This window comes from Brachionichthys hirsutus, chromosome 3 (genome assembly GCF_040956055.1).
Source record: "Brachionichthys hirsutus isolate HB-005 chromosome 3, CSIRO-AGI_Bhir_v1, whole genome shotgun sequence".
NCBI classification, from domain to species: Eukaryota; Metazoa; Chordata; class Actinopteri; order Lophiiformes; family Brachionichthyidae; genus Brachionichthys; species Brachionichthys hirsutus.
This window is the reverse complement of record NC_090899.1, coordinates 5,282,212-5,302,566: the sequence shown is the minus strand read 5'-3', so window position 1 is coordinate 5,302,566 and position 20,355 is coordinate 5,282,212. Positions and strand designations below refer to the sequence as shown.

General features: G+C 44.4%; 2 protein-coding genes across 2 annotated transcripts; one reads left to right on the top strand and one right to left on the bottom strand.

The window, feature by feature from the left end:
* Window positions 1-116: 116 nt before the first annotated feature.
* rbfox1l (RNA binding fox-1 homolog 1, like) lies at window positions 117-10,225 on the top strand. The gene is made up of 12 exons (XM_068760437.1): window positions 117-489; window positions 4,606-4,842; window positions 7,384-7,563; window positions 7,688-7,741; window positions 7,831-7,923; window positions 8,009-8,078; window positions 8,155-8,214; window positions 8,306-8,441; window positions 8,524-8,563; window positions 8,645-8,715; window positions 9,047-9,128; window positions 9,234-10,225. Exons 1-12 carry the CDS (start codon window positions 403-405, stop codon window positions 9,276-9,278), a joined length of 1,155 nt encoding a protein of 384 aa, XP_068616538.1. The 5' UTR covers window positions 117-402; the 3' UTR covers window positions 9,279-10,225.
* A 3,931-nt stretch (window positions 10,226-14,156) lies between these two features.
* On the bottom strand, window positions 14,157-19,561 carry leng8 (leukocyte receptor cluster (LRC) member 8). The gene is made up of 15 exons (XM_068756618.1): window positions 19,506-19,561; window positions 18,907-19,039; window positions 18,681-18,815; window positions 18,422-18,499; window positions 17,860-18,280; window positions 17,478-17,637; window positions 17,222-17,392; window positions 16,810-17,055; window positions 16,569-16,733; window positions 16,146-16,440; window positions 15,848-15,949; window positions 15,383-15,451; window positions 15,144-15,273; window positions 14,848-15,055; window positions 14,157-14,758 (listed from the first exon to the last, which is right to left on the bottom strand). Exons 1-15 carry the CDS (start codon window positions 19,544-19,546, stop codon window positions 14,596-14,598), a joined length of 2,517 nt encoding a protein of 838 aa, XP_068612719.1. The 5' UTR covers window positions 19,547-19,561; the 3' UTR covers window positions 14,157-14,595.
* Window positions 19,562-20,355: the final 794 nt, after the last annotated feature.

The window sequence follows — 20,355 nt, the reverse complement described above, 5'->3', positions numbered from 1 at the left end:
GAGTGAAGGTGGCAAGCTCAGAGAGAAGGACATGCGTGACTATTTATATAACTCTGAAATGAGACCCTGAGCATGTGTTTCTGTCTGTCAGGCTGCATGATCAACCGATGGACACACAGACGTTCACTTGCTTTCTTTTTCACTGCGCTGTTGCCTGTCTTTTCTGGACAGGATCTCTGTTGTTTTGTTGTCTTTCTCTTTTAGAACTTGTGAGGTTGAATTGAGTCTTAATTTTTCCCTCATCACCCTCTTGGACCTTCTATTTTTTTCCTTTCTGAAAAGTTTTCTTCTTTTTTCCCAGTTTGATTGCCTGATTTCTTGTGTACCCTTTTCCCAGCACTCCTTTTCCTTCTCCTCCCATCTTCCACCGTTCCCTGCCTCCTTGTGCGTGGTTTTGGGGATATGCTCTCCTCACCCACAGTGATTCTCCAACCGTATGGACTCCCTGTCTACCCACAGACAACCACATGCTACCCCAGCTTAGTTCAGGTAAACCGCTTTCTCTGTCAACTCCAAAATATCATTATCATCCTACGGCACAAGTTTGTCCATCAAGAAGTTACATTGTTGAAATGGCTAAAAATTATCAATTTACTATAGTGGACTTTATTCTATTTAAAAATGACTATTTGTTATGCTGTTTATAAACTAATCTTTTCTGCTCTAAAGGATTTTATTATCGTAAAGTACTACTTAATGACAGTACAAAAAACACATTGTCAAGACAACATATTCCCAGCAAGAAGAAAAACGCATTCAGTAATTCTCTCGACAAATCTAGAGAAGGAACTTTTATGTCTTTGGGCTGAGTCACGTCTTCGGTCATATATTCCTTAATTATGTAACGACTAACTGTCTCATGTACAGAATAATCCAGCAGGCCTGATTGTTGCTGGGTGAAGAACGCTGATCGTGAAAGGTCTTATTTATTTGATAGCAAGAACACTTCAGGGGTTATCTTTAGTCATGTGGTCAGATTGTTCAAACGTGTGTGTGTGTGTGTGTGTGTGTCTAAGTGTCCCTGACATACCATTAATACCACAGTGCATCTGGTCTTCCTCCACCTTGTCCCCCAGCTGTATATTTAGACCTCCTCTCTGCTGAGCAGATAATCACAGGGGAAGGTTCTGTCACCGATGTTGCTCTTTACGATCAACAGTATTTTAAATGGGTGAGAAACCTTCCAGTTGTGCATTTGAGTATTGAGCGTTTTAGCTGCATCATAGTCACATCTATTATTAGCCAAGAATATTTAGAAAGGTACTTTGAGAGAACAGATAGGTTTTTGTTGGCGGTGATGGAAGGAAAAACAATTCAGTTTACAAAAATCAAGAATTCAATATTTTTCAGAAATATTTTGGCACAGAAATGTTCGCATGATTAATTATGAATCCGAAAAATATAAACTGAATGATATAAAGAGAGTTAATGACTAAGTGGGGGGGAAAGAACTACATTTATTTGCATTTATCTACAAATTCGCCAACATTTGCAACTTGTGCTGCACAGGCCACATCTGTATTTAGTGTCATCTGTGTGGAAATCCTGTGGCAGCTGTCCGACCAGGATCTCGACTCAGAGCCGTTGACCTCTGACCACAAACCGACAGCTGAGGAGGGGAGACGAGGAAAAAGTAGGAACAAATGGCAAACAAAAAAAAAGCCTGCAAGAAGGAAAGGGGGGGGGGCGACGGCGACGTGGAGTCTGTGCTCGTGCTGATGCAGCGATACCGAATCGGGCGCGGTGGCTGGAAGTTCCCAGTCTGGGGAGATACAAAGTGAACCACAGTGGCTGGCAGTGGTATCCAACAGACTGTGCTATCTTTACTCTTCTGTCAGTCACACGTTGGTTAATTCTGGAGATAAACTGAGGCAATACACAAAAAAAGCTAATTTTGGAAAACATGTCGACTGAACTAAGATGTGAAAAATCACTTCTTATGCGATAGAGAAGGAAACTGGAAAAACGCCAGAGTAGCGTAAATGTTTCCACTTAAATTAACATTTCCAGTATGACTTGCACTGCAGCTCAAGAAGTGGAAATGTCATTGTATGTAAAATATCTCAACAACTTTCCATCAGGTTTCCACCAGGTTAAATTGCAGTAGTGCGTCGGATTCCCTAGTTGTGAGTCCAATTACTTTGGTTTATGAGCAAACGATAACGTGCAAACCAGTAGGATGGCTAAAATGCTACTCAGTGATTACAGCTTCAGACAACCCTTGGGACGGAAGCTCATAGTCGTTGTTGCAGGTTGTATATAACATGACAAAAAATACACAACAGCAGCAAAAAGATTGATTTAGGACAGGGGTGGGCAAACTTTTTGACTCGTGGGCCACGATAGGTTCTAAAATTTGACAGATGGGCCGGACCAAGAACAGATGGATGGAGTATTTGTGTGAGCTAATATAAATGACACATGAAAGCTATTGCATTAAAGGATTTGGCCTTTTACAGGTAGCATTACAGGAAAAAGGTCAAATGAATGAGGTTTAATTATAATACAATTTTATTTAATGATATACTTTGGAGAAGTTTGGCGGGCCGGATTAAAAAGACCAACGGGCCGCATATGGCCCCCGGGCCTGGGTTTGCCCATGCCTGATTTAGGAGCACAGCCTGTGCTACAATAAAGTATTACACACAAAGCTGCTGTGTAAAAACTTTTTTTTTTTTTGCTTGCTTCCATGTTCAGAGTTTTACATACACATCAACCTAAGCCGCGGTACTCTGACCGCCCTGTTGGACATCAAAGCAGACATTCAGTGTCCGGTTGACCTTATTGCTGCCTGAGACTTGATGCTCCGTCAGAATTTCTCTCAAATGTTTGATCTACAAAGAATGTGTCTTAAAACGCTTCCTCCGCTCCTTCTTTGTTTCACCATCTGCTGCCACATAAACTGAATTATTCACACCTCTGGAGCCGGACAGCTGATGGACAGATACATGAGATGTTATGAACGAGCAATAGTGGGGAGAGATTTGAAATCCTAACGCTGGATGACAAACTTGTGGTATTTTTTGCGTGTAAGGTGACTCGGCTGCAGAGAGGGAAGAGCTGCGCCGGTATTTTGATCCAATGAAATGACTAATACTGAAATAGGGCGAAGGAGAAATGGTTAGTGTGATGATATGTAAATGTGAATTCTGCTTTTGTGTCTGCCCCTAGTTCATTTTAGCAAAAATACCCAAATCTAAAGGGAAAGTTGACCTACGACCGAAAGGTGACTCCACACACCATTGAGTGTTTAGTTATATCTCAGGAGGAATGGTCCACCCTGAGCATACACACCATTTCTTTCTTTTTTGGGGGGGGGGGGCTTCCCCCAATGCAAGCTATTTACCCACACATTGGCGGGGCGGGGTGTGATTGACGGTTACAGATGAAACAGTTGGCGTGGCCCCCGGGGGCCTTCTGTTGTGACGATCCTGTGATGTGATTGGTGGATGAGTCGGACTTATGGTGCAGGAGGCGGGTGGTCATCTGGCACTAAAACATGCTGCAGTTGTTAGTCAATGCGTCAGAGATCAGGGAATGCAGCGAAGGGGTAAGACAATGCTTGGAGTATGGAGTTTCTGTGCAGTTTTACATGCTAAAGAGGGATCCTTAGTTTAATTGTCTTAGTTTCTTATTTTAAATGAATTGAAAATTGATTGTATGTTTAGTGGTCTAAAAAAAAACGTCACAATTAGCCTTGTTCTCTCATCACACTGTTTAAAACTGGATATAGGAGAGAGAGAGAGAATTCAGAAGGATATAAAACAGTTTCTGGCATAACATTTGAATACTGTTGACAAGTTACTTAAATGCAAAAAAATGTATTACTTAAAATAAAATAACTCTTTTAGCTCCAGCTGCAAATAAAAGTCACAATGACAGCATGCAGAAATGCTCTGTGACAAGTAAAAGTAAAAAAAGATTCTAGTTATGGTGCATCAACTGCTGTGTGGCTTATAAATTTGCTTCGGGGAGCATGGTTTTATTTTATATCAACATATACAGTTACACAGTCAGTAATTACCCATCCAGCCCGGGGATGAACTGGCGGCTTGTCCAGGGTGTACCCCGTCGCTCGCTCGTAGACTGCTGGGACGGGCTCCAGCAACACCCTCCACCCGGTTATGGATAAAGCGGCTGAGAAAATGAATGAATGAATAATTATCCATTTATCCATTTTCTTGTAGATGATCAGCTACAGACGCTTTTCTGCTTTGCGAGTCACTGGTCTGCTCCCAACTTGCTATGGGTGAGAGGCGGGGGTACACCCTGGACGAGTCGCCAGCACGTTTTTATTTATATAATCTGAATTATTTTATAATCTGAATCTACAGATTTACAAATGTTGTCAAATGAATGAAGTGGAATGACAAAGTACTGCATGTTCCTCTGAATAGTAATTGGGTACAGTAAGTATAAGAAACTACAAGTACAAGTACAGCATTTGAGTAAATGTACTTGGCCACATTCCACCACTGGCAGTCAGAGATCATTCAAACCTCTCTGCTCTTTACTGTGAGAGCAGAAGAACGGAACAGACGGCATGCTGGTTAGTTTGTTTACTGTCTTCTCTGCGCTAAATGGTTCCTCCCTCTGTCCCCCCAGGGAGGCCCCACACAGGAGGCGGGCCCCTGCAGCGGTGACCCCACCCTACCCCAGGTCTATGCCCCTACTCCCTCCTACCCCCCCACAGGTCAAGGGCCGCCAACATCTGTGGGCAGACTGCCGCCTCTCGACTTTAGCTCTGTACATGCCGGTTCAGAGTACACCGAACACCCCCAACTCAGAGTCTATCAGGGCCCCCAGCTGGACGGGGCGGAGGCTCTGACATCCAGTAACACGGTAAGGGCAGTCTGCAAAAGGAATTTACACCACAAGCAGGTAGTACCTCAGTAAAGCATGAGCCCATGACATGAGAAGACGCCCTGGCGCTCCAGGTACAGGTCCGATCGGACGGACACGGCCAGATAGAATTTCCTTCTATATTTAGGGGCCCACTTACACCCTTGTGCCCATGTATGGGAATGCTGCACGCACTCGGTGCAGCAAAGTGAGGCAGGGGCCGCCGAGCTGAGATGTGCTTTTTGACAACACGTCCTCACACCGAGGCTTCCACAGCGTCTTAAAGCCAATAAAACCGATTGGATTTCTAGAGGACAGCGATGTCCGCGTTGAATTGACAGCCGTCAGTCCAGAGTGGGACACTCGTCTCTTGTATTTCTGTCTCAATCAAGAATTCAAATGTATTTCTAAAGAAGGGTCTTCAAATTAGAAAACATGAGTGACTTTATGTGAGTAGAAAAAAATTATATTTACAGTTGGGGGGGGGAGTATATACATATGAAATACAAGAGATGGCATTCTGTGTTTATTTAAGGCTTTTTCATTATATTTAATCGTTTGTAAAAATGAAAGCATCTCTTTTTATCGGGCCCTTCGTCTACGGCTCTGTCTTTAAACTCTTCACTTGAATGTCTGTAAATAAGCTCTTCTGTTTAGAACTTTTTTCTGGGTCACCACAACATTTGTTACTCACAGTCAGGATGTCTAAAGGATAAATATTTATCCGACCTTCCCAAGGTCAAGCTAACACCACGGCTTTCCGATCTGTCGCTGCGAGCATGTTAGCCGTCTTACCAAACAAACAGAGCTGCAGGCTCCTCTTGTGTAAAGATACAAACACGCTGGAGAAGTCTCAGAAGACAGTGTTTAATCAGGAAACAATTTGGAATCTCATGTGTTCGTACTGCAGTCAGGATTGATGTCAGACCATCGACGCCTCCTTCAGACAGTCAATCGTCCAAATAGATCAGGACAGAGGTGTTCAGCTCTGTTCCTGCTATTTTCCTCCTCTCATTTTTGGTGTTTTGTGGCCCCATCTATATATTTTTATTACTAGAGCCCCGTCATACTTGGGTCCAAGCTGATTTTTGGAGGCGATTGAGACGTCGCCATGGAAGGAGGGGGTCAAAAGGGGGGAGACTGGCCAGATGGACCCCCTTTCCCCCCTTTGAAATATCGCTCAGGTCCAGAAACACATTTCTGCATCGTGACATGACTCCACCACCCAACTCTCCCAATCCCCTCCACTCTAGCTTGTCTGTGGTCTGTGCGTGTGTGTGTGTGTGTGTGTGTGTGCGCGCGTGTGTGTGGATGTCTACAGTAGTTCGCCATGGCAAGCCAGTGAAGCATAATCGAGTGGCCTGTGTATGTTCGTGTTTGTGAAACGCTTCCCTGGATGAATAATGTTTCTCCCCACCCTATTAATTATGCCCTTTTTAAAACGACCTTTAACCCTTGGCAGAAAGCAGCACCGTGACCCCACCCTGACTCTTGTGGAACGTTCAGTTTTGACTTCTGCCCCCTTTGCTCTCCCCACCACCCTCTTCCTCGTCACGCTTCCTGCACACCTTCTTTGCCTGGTTTCGTTTGGTTGGGTTCTCTTCTTCGCGGCTGCTCTGGGGCCTCCTCTGCCTCGCGGTACTAGTTTGCTACTACACCTTCATCTCTGCATAAAGGGTTGCGATTCGTTTCACATGTCAATCACTTTCTTGCCATCTATTCTTTGCTTTCGCTGCTGAAGCTCACCTAATTTATTATTTTTTCTCTCGCAGATTTTTTCCCACTCTCATTTCTCAACTTATTAATTTTTCTTCTGAACACATATTTAACATTTCTCTTTTTTTACGCTGGTTGACCAAGACATACTCGTACACACACACACACACACACACACACACGTGCACACACTAGCATCGTGGTGCATTGTGCTCTCATGAATGTTCTGATTTTGGCACACTTGGCCTTGGATTTTTCTGCATGGGGCTATTTCATTAAATTATTATTAGTTCAGTTTTATTCCGACTGTTTAGACCCTTATAAGGCAATTTGGCACGATGTTACAGCTCTCGTCTTTTATCATTTCATTTATCTCTCTTTGCTGTAAGTAGATTTATTGTCACATTCCCTTTGGAATTGAGTGAACTAGTCTTTATACTCACTGCCAGACATTGACATTGAGAAACCCCCTTTTCGTGCCTCCTCACTGGTTGCTGAATGCTCTTTGAGCTTTGGTTTGAATCACTTGACTTCATGAAAATGATCTTTGCCTCGTGCCATATGATGCTTTTCTCTGACAGCCGCTGCTGAGTTTTCTTTCTGAACTGACATCATGATCTTTTTCCTCTTTCCCTCTTTGCGTTTGCACTGATGTCCTCTCCCCGTTTTCTCTTCATACCTACTCTCATCTCATTCATACTTTCTTCTTTTGTTTTCCGTCTTTCTGTGTCTGTTGGTTCTTTCACGTCCTCTTCCTTCTTGTCCGTTATTCTCCCATCCACATGTGCATCCTCTCCTCTTTCTCCACACTTTTTTCTCTGCCAGGAGGACGCTTTGGCCCCTATGACCTCTGAGTCCCAGTCTCTGAGCGTATCGGCGTCCTCAGGAGGCGGAGCAGGAAGTGGAAGTGATGAAGAGGGGTCAAGCAAGGCCCAACCAAAACGCCTCCACGTCTCTAACATCCCCTTCCGTTTCAGAGACCCAGACCTCCGCCAGATGTTTGGGGTATGAATTTGGCACATTCGCATCGAATCACTACGCATTTACAAAACTGTTCCTATTGGTGAACTTATCTGTTGTACGTAAATATCGTCATCGTCACCGAAAGGTTTTATTCTGACATTTTCAGCAGTTCGGCAAAATACTTGATGTAGAAATTATCTTCAATGAGAGGGGGTCAAAGGTGAGCATCACGGACCAAATGATCAGACCTACAGTTTTCATTGTGAATAGAAACAGAGCCTAAAAAGATATTTCTGCGCGTCTTGACAGGGTTTTGGGTTTGTCACCTTCGAGAGTGCGGCTGAAGCTGATCGCGCAAGAGAGAAGCTAAATGGGACGATTGTGGAGGGAAGAAAGATTGAGGTGAGGGAGGATTGTATACTATTTGGGTGCTAATTTAATATTCTGGGTTATTATCCTCAATAATTCCCTTTTATCTCCTCCCCAGGTGAACAACGCTACTGCCAGGGTCGTCACCAAGAAGCCCCAGACGCCTCTTGTGAACGGCGACATTTCAAGTAAGATATTTTACACAATTCTGCGATGCCTGTTTACGTCTGACGGAATTTAAGCTTCTTTTTTTTTTCTGTGTAGCTTCGGGATGGAAGATCAACCCTGTCATGGGGGCCATGTATGCACCTGAACTCTACACAGGTAAGCTCTTCATTACAGCGCTGTGTGATCTAATCAACCAGCATTTTATTCCCTTTACCGTGCCGACGTTCATTTCTCTCCCTCCCTTTAGTTGCCAGTTTCCCGTACCCTGTAGCAACCCCTACCTTGGCCTATCGGGGGTCCGCGCTGCGCGGTCGAGGTCGAGCCGTCTACAATACGATTCGCTCTGCAGCAGCTACACCTGCTGCTGTCCCTGCCTATCCTGGGTAAGACTCTGTGCCACTCCCTGTTTCATAACCCCCCCCCTGCCGCACCTTTTGATGCTGTTTTTTGACTCTCTTTCATCAGGGTGGTTTATCAGGATGGACTGTATGGAGCAGAACTCTATGTAAGTCGGCTGCACGATTCCTTTTGAAGTCCTTTGAAAGTCCTGCAAGGGTTTATTGATATGATTTCTCTGTCTGTGCAGGGCGGCTATCCCGCCGCAGCTTATAGAATCGCACAGTCAGCGGCGGCCGCTGCAGCCACCTACAGCGATGGGTAAGCAATAAGGCCGGTGATAAATCCCCAAATGTGTTGCTCTCACATCAACGTTGTTAATCAGCTTTCAAGCTTTTTTTCTTTTTTGTCTCAAATATCAGTATTTCCATCAAATAATTCACAATCTGTTCTGGATATGTTGTTGAAACATCAAAGCAGTGGTTTTTTTTAAAAACATCTGAACACATCTGTAACACTGATGTCCTTGAAAACATCTTGAGTCTCTCTCACTCTACATTTACACACAGACTACACATGCTAAAACTAACCAGGATGTTGGACCTGTCCAAAGCCTTTGATAACACTCACTGATTGTAATGTCTCTGATCAGATACGGACGGGTTTACGCTGCAGCTGCCGACCCCTATCATCCCTCTGTTGGACCAACGGCGACGTATGGAGTCGGCACCGTGGTGAGTCACGGCGTTTCCCAGCCTCTGCTCAAAAGCTGAAAAGCTGTCCTGTTCCATGTGTAGTTGACAGCTGGTGCAAACCTGGCGTGCTGCTTCTGTCAACAGGCCAGTTTGTACAGAGGAGGATATAACCGCTTCGCCCCATACTGAGCCAGCCGTTGGGGGGGGGGGGGGGGGGGGTACGGATGATGCCGTCCTCCTTGTCCTCTTGGATCGACTGTCCCCACGGACGCTGCAGGATGAAACTCTGGAAATGTGGTTTTGTCTCAACCGCTCCCCGGGAGACTAAACAGACTGAAGATGAACGTCCTCTAGGACCCACGTTCTGCCTGTTTGACTGATGGAAGCTCCTGGAAAGGGCTGTTGTGTAATTTATAGAGAGTTGCTTAAGCATCTAATGAATTTAAAGACTGCGGGTGTTGACAGAAGTCCAGAAGTGGTAGTTAAAATACTGTACAAACATTTTGAGCAATGTTAAATTACTTATTTTTGATGATAATTATTGACTAAAACTCTGAGAGTGTGTGTGTGTGTGTGTGTGAGTGAGTGAGTCAGGTTATTGGTTTAGCTATCCAGTCAAATGGGAGACAGCTTTGATACTAATATCATTATTACGAGCACAGAACTAGTGTTTGTCTGGACATGATTGAAATGATATTTTTTCCCTAACAATCTACCTCTCATTCATTTTTAGCTTTCAGTACAACTGTCATGATCGATCCCCTGCAGCTTCCTGCATCTGATCTTTACCTTTCACCAATAGCTCAGTATCTGTTTCTGCTTTATGTCCTTTCTTCCGGGGTAGTTTTACTTTTCTGAGCGACTTAAAGCAGACGTTTAATATCACACATTCACAGCTGGAGGCGCAGAGGAAATCTGTGTAACAACAAACCCACCGTCTCCTTTCTATTATGTTGCATTTGAGCCCTATAACTTTGCCCTTTTCTTTCCTGTCATCTCTTCTTCCTCACTCCCTGTTGAATGTCTTATTGACCTGCATTGATTATTACTTCTTGGCCTAACCGTGTTTCTTCAGCACCCTTTTCTGTTGTGTTTGATATTTACCTCTGAATAAAACTTTTTTCTTCTTCTCTTCAGTCTTTGATTCGTAACATTTTCAGCCTTTTTTCATGTCTTTGGGTGTTTTTTCTGTTTCTCCCTGGTGGGTGTGACTCATTTGATGTTAAAGTACTGACAGAGCCTCTTTCCCTCTATTGGTGTTTCCTTTTATATTTCTTTCTGGTTGACTCACTTGCTTTTCAGCTCACCTCGTCTTTTTCTGTCTCTTTTTCATACATTTACTGATTTCATTTTGCTTCTTTCATAGTAGTTGGTGTCGTTTAACAGCATAAGATTAGCTTTTAATATTATTCTCATTTATTGTTCCTGTAACCTGACCTTTTTTTTTTAACTCATTTCCTCTCTTCCGTATTTGTATACTCAGTTGAAGCATATCTTTTTACCTGTCATCTTAAATAATCAGCTACATTTCTGCTGCTTTCCTTACTCAAGTACCGGTAGTAATTCCTTATTTTGACTTTTTATAGCTCCTTTTTCCCCAGACAAGTCAGCTCGTCCATCAAGAAATAATCCAACCTCTGCTTTAACTTTCATCTGCATCAGAGCTCGTTTCTTCTACATTAGATTACTGCAGTTCTACACGATTTTTGGTGCACATTTGTTTTCTGCCTGTAGCAAAGAACTCCGATCTCATGACATCGAATACCTCAGTGACGATATTGAAATGTGACATCATGCATGCAGACTGAAATGACTAATGTGCAACATCGACCGAACCTAATTTAATGCTGTCACAATAAAAGCCCATTAAGAACCTGAATTTTGTTTCTGTACCTCCGAAACAATCTCGCCAATATTCACATGATTAGCAACACCGGATCTCCTTTATACTTCAATTTTATTAGGCATGTTTTCTAAATATATACACAATTTACAAAATGGCAGTTCATCATATGGAGAGGCAGGAGGGAGGAAAGGGGAGCAGATCAACATTCAGCTGTTAGTGAGCTGTAACGTAAACTACTAAAGCATTGCAGATGCAAATCAATACTTACTACTAGTGACTAGTTGCACACAAAACGGTGGAGTACCCAACAGAGAAATATATGAGAGAAGAAATACTGGTTAAAGAGATGTGTAGGCTGAGAGGAGCAGACGGGAGGAGAGGGGCGCATGCAGGAATAAGAGAGACGACGTGAGAACAGACACTCAAAATAATGAGAAGACATGGGGGGGGGGGGGGGGGGGCTCGGAGGTGAGGGACGTGGGAGCTGTTGTCAAATATCAGGAAGAAATTGCAGAAGTGAGAGGTATACGAAGACAATGAGGAACAAAGACTGAGAACCGGGCAGAGGCATCAGAGAAATAAACTTCCAAAATTAAAATGCATTATTGTATTTGGGGTGAATTTTTCTTCCGTATAAAAAGCAAAATATAAAAAACTGAAAGCAAAGGCAACAATCAAGCATCAGTCAAAGTCATCACATGTGAAGAATCCAGAAGGCAAATTTCTTAGCATGGGAGCACACAATCCGGTAGCTATCGGGATAGATTTCCTAAAACTAAGACGCAAGAAATGATGTGGCTAGCAGGACACGTTTTAGACTCGCCTCAATGAAATTAGCTGAAACAGGAAGGTCTGTCTGGAAAACGGCTACGGTAGGTAATGCAAGTAAAAGAAACAAACAAAAATCTTGAGAAACAAAGCAAAAATACATAAATGTCATTCATAAAACACAAACTAAACTTGCATTATGTTGCAGAGTAATTATTTTGGTGAGCAGCGCATTTCATTAGCGACAGAGCAACATTTTCCACATTTATTTGTGAGGCTCCCGTGAAATCATCAGCTCGCACGGCTTCAACTCCTTTGGATCAAACCAAGAGTCGGATTGCTCACTATTCACCCTCTCCGGCTGGCGTCTGGAGGTGGGTCACCCAACTGTGACTCCGTGTGCCCCTGCAATGCAGCAGTACTACAAGCTGAAGGACGAGAGGTCTGGATGTGCGTGAGAAGAAAGGTTTAGGAGAGTGGGGGGGGGGGGGGGGGGAGAGATAGCAAAGAGGACAGGGGGTCAGGCGAATGGGTGGGGAAGAAAGAACACATGTTCAGATCATTGTCATTGCAAGAACTTTGCTGAAACAGTCTGAATGAAAACAAAGGGTTTACAGGGAGATTTAAAGCGGCGCTTTGGTCTTCCGACTGCCTTGCACGTTGGAAACAAGCTGCCAACACACCGCTGACACAAACCCAATGCCTTTCTACCCTGAAGTGACAATTTTAAAGAGCAATTGGTTTTTGCATTCACGTGAAACTTAGAATATCAGAGAAAACTTCTGTTCAGGAGTCTGGGCTCATGTTATCAGGCTATTGTGGAAGCAAATAGCAATCATCAAGCACCCCAATAGATCCTAAAGATTCTACACCCAAACTAGACCCATCGGCATTTACTTATACATATTAACATAAATGGTCTCAAGTTTGGCAAAAACTGAGGATAATGGAAAAAAAAAAAAAAAGAAAAAACTCACAGTGCGGGAACAAACAGAACACTACAATATACAGCAACTGAAAATTAATCACATCAGTATCATACAATAATTATTTTACAAATGTATTCTGTAGACACCGGTTGTAGTCAGCCAGCATCCACTCCCGTTTAACTCGCCTACAGACCTTTAACAGATCCGGTTCAATATTTCTACAGCCGCAAATACCTTTATAAAAATAACGTCTGCAGATCAATGTTTTCACTATAAACACAGCCATTAAGTATAACAATCATAAGAAATGGTGCAATTCTGTTAATTATTGGGATATTTCCAAGCACTACTTTAAGTGTTGTAATACATATTTTCATTTAACACCTAAAACAGTGCAAAAAAAGCCGATGTTAATTCTCTGACCTGAAAAAGTACTAAAAACCTGGAAATATGGGGACTAAAAATCACCTCAGAGAACCCCACTGAGCCCCCCGCGGCATATGGAAACTGTCCTTCACTTCAGGGCGATAGTTAATAATCAAAGGAAACTGCAATTAATTGCTGGAACTTGGACGTAAAATCTTTCATCTTCCTGTTCAACCACTTGTTAAATGTTTTACCCAACTACTTCATAACGGGCATGTGGATGGCCAAGCCTATCTGTGCAGTGAAATGGTGAACTTGCGGGTTATCAAATTTCTCATAATACTCAATTCAAGTGATAAATTATCAACTTTAATTTCTCATGAAAATCTGACTTGCGGCTGAATACTTTTCTCTCCAGTTGTTCAGATAGAAGCCAATTCTGGCATCAACGACAGAGGAAAAATTTGCGCAGGAAACGTGAGGAAACCGCTGTGACATCATCCACCTTGCTTCCGATGAGTCCTTTTCGCTTACCAGCCCATTCCGATACCAGATGCAGGATACAAACCACTCATTACTCCTTCCTGACATGAAAGCCTGAAGAATTCGCCCTCTGATGTTTGGCAGCTTCGCCGATGAGGTTTCATCGCGTCGCATCACATTCTTGGAAAGGAAGCGCTCGATTCCGGCCGACGGCGGTTCTTCTGCCTGGAACGATGAAGCGGATTCCCTCCTCCGCATCCGGCTGCTTTGATCCCTATGATGGGAGATAATCTTCTGGAGCGTGGAGGTCACCTCGAAGACCACTTGGCACCCTTTTATCATAGGAAAGTCACTTCTCATTGGATTTCCCAACCATTTCATGGTTGACGAGTGAATAAATATTCATTAGATGGGGAACCATGACTTCAGTCCATTGTTGTCACCGGCCATGTGGTGAGACAGGAGCAGGAAGAACAGCCACCTGGAGACACCCCGAGAGATCCAGGCTCCGGACTGGACATACAAACCACCACCTCTTCTTTCGGACGCAGACTGCTGGCCTCCTCTTTCTTCCTCGTTTCAGTCCCAAAGAAAAGCACGTTTCCAGATGCCGTAATCTTGAATTCAAACAGGATGCAGCTGGACGACTTGCGAAACAGCCGTTTTGCTCCCCCCTTTTTGGAGACGAGGCTTGAAGCTTCGGGTCTTGGAGCTGTTGACTTGAGGAAGGAAAAGAACATGACAGAACACCGTTAGCTTTTAAATCTGATGGAGCTAAAGGAACAGGAGCCTTCCTGATCTGGGTCCCTTCGTCTGTACTTGCTGAGCTCATGCTATAATCCCAAATCTAAAACGCTCTGCGACCCCTGGCACTAAATGAAGTGATGCATTTCAGTAGTAAATCTAACCTCTGGTATTTGAGTGACCGTGTGGGCAGACTTCTCATTGTTTAACCAACTGCTGTGTTTAATTTGCATGTGTGGCTCTTCTATAGCTATCCTGTACAGCTCTGCAAACTTCTCTATCAGATCTGGTGGAGGTGTCTGAGGCGCGGCGTATTCTAACGGTCCCTTAGTATCTCCCTTCTGGGTGCCACCGACCCCCCGACCGCCCCTCAGGAGGCAGCCAAAGAGGCTGTGCTGCTTTTACAGTCTATCTTTTCGGGGTCAGAGGGTGTAAACGTGACACCTAGCCCAGTAAGAAAGGTCATACAGGAGTCTAAACACGGGAAGCCCAGGGCGGACTGAACATACTGCACCGGCAAGTCAGGCCTGAACCTGCGGAGAACAGAAAGAGAAAGCGACATCAGACAATAAGTTACTGGGACACTGCATTTGGAAAGAGACCGTTCCGGAACCCGACTTACGTTTTGACCATGGCCTGAAGCGCAATCTTTCGTTCCCTTTCTACAAACTTGTCGATGAGGTATGAAGCCATGCGCGGGGCTTCCAGGTACAGCTTAAAGAAACGGTGATAGTTTCCCAATGCCCAGGCAGCGCGAAGCGCACGAGCGTGAGCGACACACACGTCTGCCCGCAATGCAGGTGTCAAGTGCACCAACTCAGTGGTCAGATCTGGAGGAGAGGATCAACGGCCGGGATTAAGATGTGGTGGGAAACGTAAAGAAAGAAATCAGAATGTGAACAAGCAACGCCAACATACCTCCAGAGTTTCGAGTGAAGATGTAGTATAGCAATCTGTACGCTGTAAATTCTCCTATATTGTCTGAGGGATTGTCCTTATACAAGGCCTTCAGTTGGGTCTGGCACTGGTTGAACTCTTCATGGTCTCCCTGAGGCAACAAGCATGCAGCTAGCAGTGAACACAGGCTCCATTTTCAGTCTCCACTAACGCAAAACGCACGTTAAATAAAAAAAAAAGAAAAAAAAGAAAGGACTGACCTTTTCCAGGGCAATGCGTGCATGACACTCGTATACTTCCACTGTGAACTCAGTACGAACGCCCTGAACCTGGATAGAGAGAAACAAATTATTACTGGGAGTCTCAGAGCACTACCAGTGTCAACTGTCCCCCCACCCATGACATCTGGAAACAGTTATGTAAACAATGCTGCACTCACTTCTTATTCTATGCATGATGCAGATATTTCTAGACAAGCGTTCCCGAGTGAGACGTGTTGTTGACGGAGAGAAATAAAAATTGTGTTTTGATTGATAGAATTATGCATTATGCCTCTTGGCAAAAGTGAAGCACGTTTTTCGCCTGCATCTGCAAAACACTTACACCATATGTCGTAACAGAAAATAGTCATTTCACTTGGAGCCATGAAAATCACATGAGCTCAACACCAGCAAATCCAGAGTTTGAGGTGGACTACAGTGACCGTCCAACGGCCGTTGACTAACCGTGAGGTCCTGTCGTACGGACTTCATCTGCTCACAGGCATAGACGTAGTCCTGGTGGGTTTTCCAGTGGGCTTTCACGGTATGCAGCGACTTTCTCAGGACCTGGGTAACGAGTTCAAAAATAGATTTTAAAAATTGAGATATTCTGAGAAAAAGAAAACACAAACAGTCAAAAGGGTTTCGTCAACATCACAATTTGTTTTATGAACTTTAAAAATCGTTTAAAAGTCGACATTTGAAACATTTATTCGGCAATTCTTTGACATCTCAAGAGTCAAAATTCCAAAAAGAAACGTACATTTATAGGGCGCACAGTGGAGGGATCCGGAGCACAGGTGAGCCTCAGGTATGGCTTTGTAACATCCTGGCATGTTCCCACGATGGGACAATCCTCCCAGCTGAGACTCTCCTGCGTTCCAGCCGGTAAGTCCAGGGCGTTGATGGAGAGAACCAGAGGCTCCGAGCGAAGCTGCTTGTGAAAGCGAGCTGCTCTGTTCTGCTTCTTCGCTTCTTTATTAGGGTCGTGGAAATCCAGCCCGGCATTGCCACCTTTCCTCTTCTTTCCAAGAGCAGAATTGGAACCTTCCATGTTTCTGGGAAAAACAGTTTAAAAGTTATTCACATGCCAACAAAGAAAAAAGAATTCCCTCAAAAACAGTGGATCAACGACTAAAGTCGGGCAGCTCGAGTCGAGGGGCGAATGCAGTTTGCAGGAATTTACCGTCTTCCTCTGTTGCCTTTCCCTCCTCTTCCTCGGCCTCTCTCTCCACCTCCACGCCCCCTATCCCTGCCATTACCCCGACCGCGACCTCCCCTCTGACTCCGTCGCGATAGTTGAGGACGGAGGTCACTTGACATGCTGCCGTCTGACTGCGAGCCAGAATCACTGAACACAGGAACACAAGCCATTTACAGAAACAAGCAACAGCTCCATGAAACCGAGACGAGGAGCAGCATCTCACCTGCATCTATGCCTCTGGTTACTGCGGTCTCTGTGTCGGCCATGATGGGGGGAAGGAGAGCGGGAGGAGGAATGGGAGGAACTAGAAGATGGACTCCTTTGGGAAAATACGTTCCTGTAATGACCCAATCGATGGCCAACCCTGCCCCGTGAAGACGCAGCCGCTGCACTTCCACCGTGGCCAATTGGACCGTCTGACGCTCGCTGGGATGGAACCATTTCCCAACGAGATGGTTTGACCTTCAGGCTGCAAGAAAGACCAAACCCGTAATGTACATTCAACCTGCAGGCAACACGATCATCTGGTCTCGCTAAAACCAAAGTCCAGTTGCTTCAAGTCTAATCGGCAAAGTTCAGATGTAGTATTTTGACATATTCTAAGTTTAGACAGCAATGCAAAAAAGCAAACTCACTCGGGCAACGGCTCGCAAGTCCAATCAATGGTGTAAGCAGAACCATCTTTCAACCTGTCCTGCAGAACTTCTTTCAGCACTTTCTCCGTACGATCTTTATCCTCCTCCGTCTCACAAGCTGTGAAACAGCGCTGCACATATTCCTTCATGGCTTGAGGCCAGTCCTGGGGCCTGCAAAGAAAGCATTTTCTACTCAACATATCATATGCATATTGAAAACAGCCAAGTCAGCATACCGGTACACAGAAATCCTCACCGCGTCTGTGCGCCACTGGCACCGCCTGGGGAGGAAGGTGCCAGATTCAGGTCCGACAGCTGCTCCCCAGGAGGGAAGGTATGATTGGTAGTCGGAGAACACTGAACCTGATATGGCCTCTTGGGAATGTTGAACTTCACAGCAGCAGTCCCAGGCGACTCTGTGGGGAATTAAATACGGAAGGGATTAAAAACTAGTAACATTTTAGTTATACAAAACATGTCACATGTTCTAAATCCAGTTTTTCCACTTTGTATTCCTGCTGTTCATTCTGCCATAAGCAGACAAGCCCTGCCGGGTTTGAACATCAGTATAATGTGGTTGTGTGTTACCTGAAACAATGTCAAACTCTTTTTGTAGAATCATTTGGGGGAAATCTTACGTTTCATGCGGTGCCACAGTTGCTGTCCTTGTTTTTGGGTTTTATTTTTGTTCGCCTCCCCTCTTCCTAGCCCCGGGACATAGTGCTCTGGCTGCTGGGGGGAATTCGGACAGGGCTGATAGCTGTTCTGGGGTTGGAAGCCGAGTCCATAGCTGGACCTCCCTTGGGAATGATTGTAGGCTTGCATTTGGTTGGGATCGCCATGCGGATATGGCATTGCGTTATTGGAATTGTAAGCATTTTGCGATGGAGGAGGGGGGTACTGGCTATTGTTTTGGGGAGGTATGGACGATGGTGGGGGAGGAGGGGGTTGCTCAGAACTGGTTGGACTCTGAGGAGGTTGAGGAGTAGCAGGCAGAGGCGGGTGTGTTAGAGAAGGGTAGTTTGGGGACTGGTCTTCCATTCCAGGCACTGGGGGAGGCTATATTAAGGGGGGGGGCAGAAAAAAAAGAAATGCATTAATAAAATTAGAAAATGAGTTCATTTAATAAACATATTTGAAAGGGTCACCAGTTCAGTATATAAAATCAATAAATGCAAGGCAGAAATTATTTTAATGCACCTGTCCACTGGAGGCAGGAGCTCCCTGGTAAGGTCCCGGGGGCACGCCATACTGGTGCGAGGGATACGCAGCTCCGTACTGGATATTCAAAGAAATGCATTGTCACATTGGGAGCATGACTCCCTCTCAACCCACTTGTTATGCATCAGACGTTACTCTGGCAGATGGGAACGTATAAATCTGGCAGCAAACATTGAGGTCACGTAACGGCATTTCACGTCAGTTAAAATATACGATTCAAATCCTTTACAGTACTTACTGGACCCATGGGATAGTAGAAATTATACGGGTATGCGTATCCAGGGTAATGTTGCTGAGTTTGCTGGTACCACTGATAATATTGCTGCTGGTGGACGGCAGCAGAGTCGGCTCCTGCTGACTGAAACTGGCCCGGCTGGAACGATATGCAGATATACACGAGTCAGCGAGCTGCTCGTTACATCTAAACTCAAACCACGTTTTAAGTTTGAGAATCGAACCCACACCTCTGCCATGATCCTGCCGACTTCAGCCGTCTTTGCAGAGCTTTGACTCTTGTTAATCGAGGCTAGAGCTTGCCTCGCCTTCTCCCATTCGGGATTTTCGTGCGCCTGCCCATCTCCAGAAGAACCATAGGACCTTTCACGGACATAAGCAAATAAGACATAATCATAAATATATTCGTGACTAAACCGTTAGATCTTTCAGCTACACAAACCATCAAAAGTCTACCGGAAGTCCGAGTTATTCGCGAGAGCGTCCGTAAAGTTCCGCTGCTAACCGCCCTGTCACGTTACCGATCGCCCATAAATTTGAAATATACACGAGAATAATAAACGAATACAGTTTGCGATAGTGTGAACTATCAGTTCACGACAAAGACAACATAACGTTTACAAATAATAAATAACTTCACGCCACTGGCTGTTCTGCTCGCTTTCAACAACACGAAGCTAGTCGGGCTAGTAGCTGCAATTATTTACTTTAATTTAGGAATACAGCTCAATTTGGAAACGATGCGATGTCACATAAATATGAATAGTACTATAATTTGTGCTAAATTCCTTTCAGTCACCATTTACCGAGACGAGATAATTGGATTTACCAGTTAGGCGCTGGGGCTGCTTGTGTCGTGTTGGCCGCCATTTCGCTAGTTGAATGTCGAAAGCTAATGCTAGGCTAAATTTACGCTAGCTTAAGCTAGCAGACTAGCGAAAACCTCGACTACCACCGCGGCTTTAGCTCTGCTACTACAGCTAACAGTAATTGAGATGCTAACACGCGATGATTAACTATTCAAACAAGCCAAACTTAAATGCACATTGAGTTAACATGCACGTTAACAAATAAGCAAATGCTGGCGTTCTCCCATCTTCCTTCTGTTGACGAACAGTCTCATCTGTCCGAGCTGAGCAGACACAAAATGGATGTTAAGTGCAAGGCAAGTCACGTGATATTAACAGCTTTTTGTTTTGTAGTTTTTTCCCCCACAGCAAATTTTTTCAGGCGAAGTATACACCCAATCCGTCCTCCCCGTCCCGTCCCGTAAATCTCCCACCAACCCAATGCCCTGCTTTTTTGTTTATAAAGCACAGCTGTATTCGCTACTGTCCTGTCGATCACTAAGGTTAGCAGTTTTATAATACCTGCGAGATTAATCAAGGGGTTTAAATTCCCTTCTTCCGTGTGTATCAGTCCTGTCTCTCCCTTTCACTATTTAATCTTTCTGTTTGTTCTATGAGGTTAAATTTATATTTTCAACCTTTGCAAGTTTAATAAATGTGCATGTTCCTCCCCCAACAAAGAACAGAAGGTTTTTTTTTAATTAAGATACATTTACATGGCATACAACAAGCATTGAAATGTTGTTATTCACAACATGAAATGACAAGTGTTTCCTACTAACCGTGACATTCTATAAATAAAGAATATAAATCATGTATTTTAATTCTTCA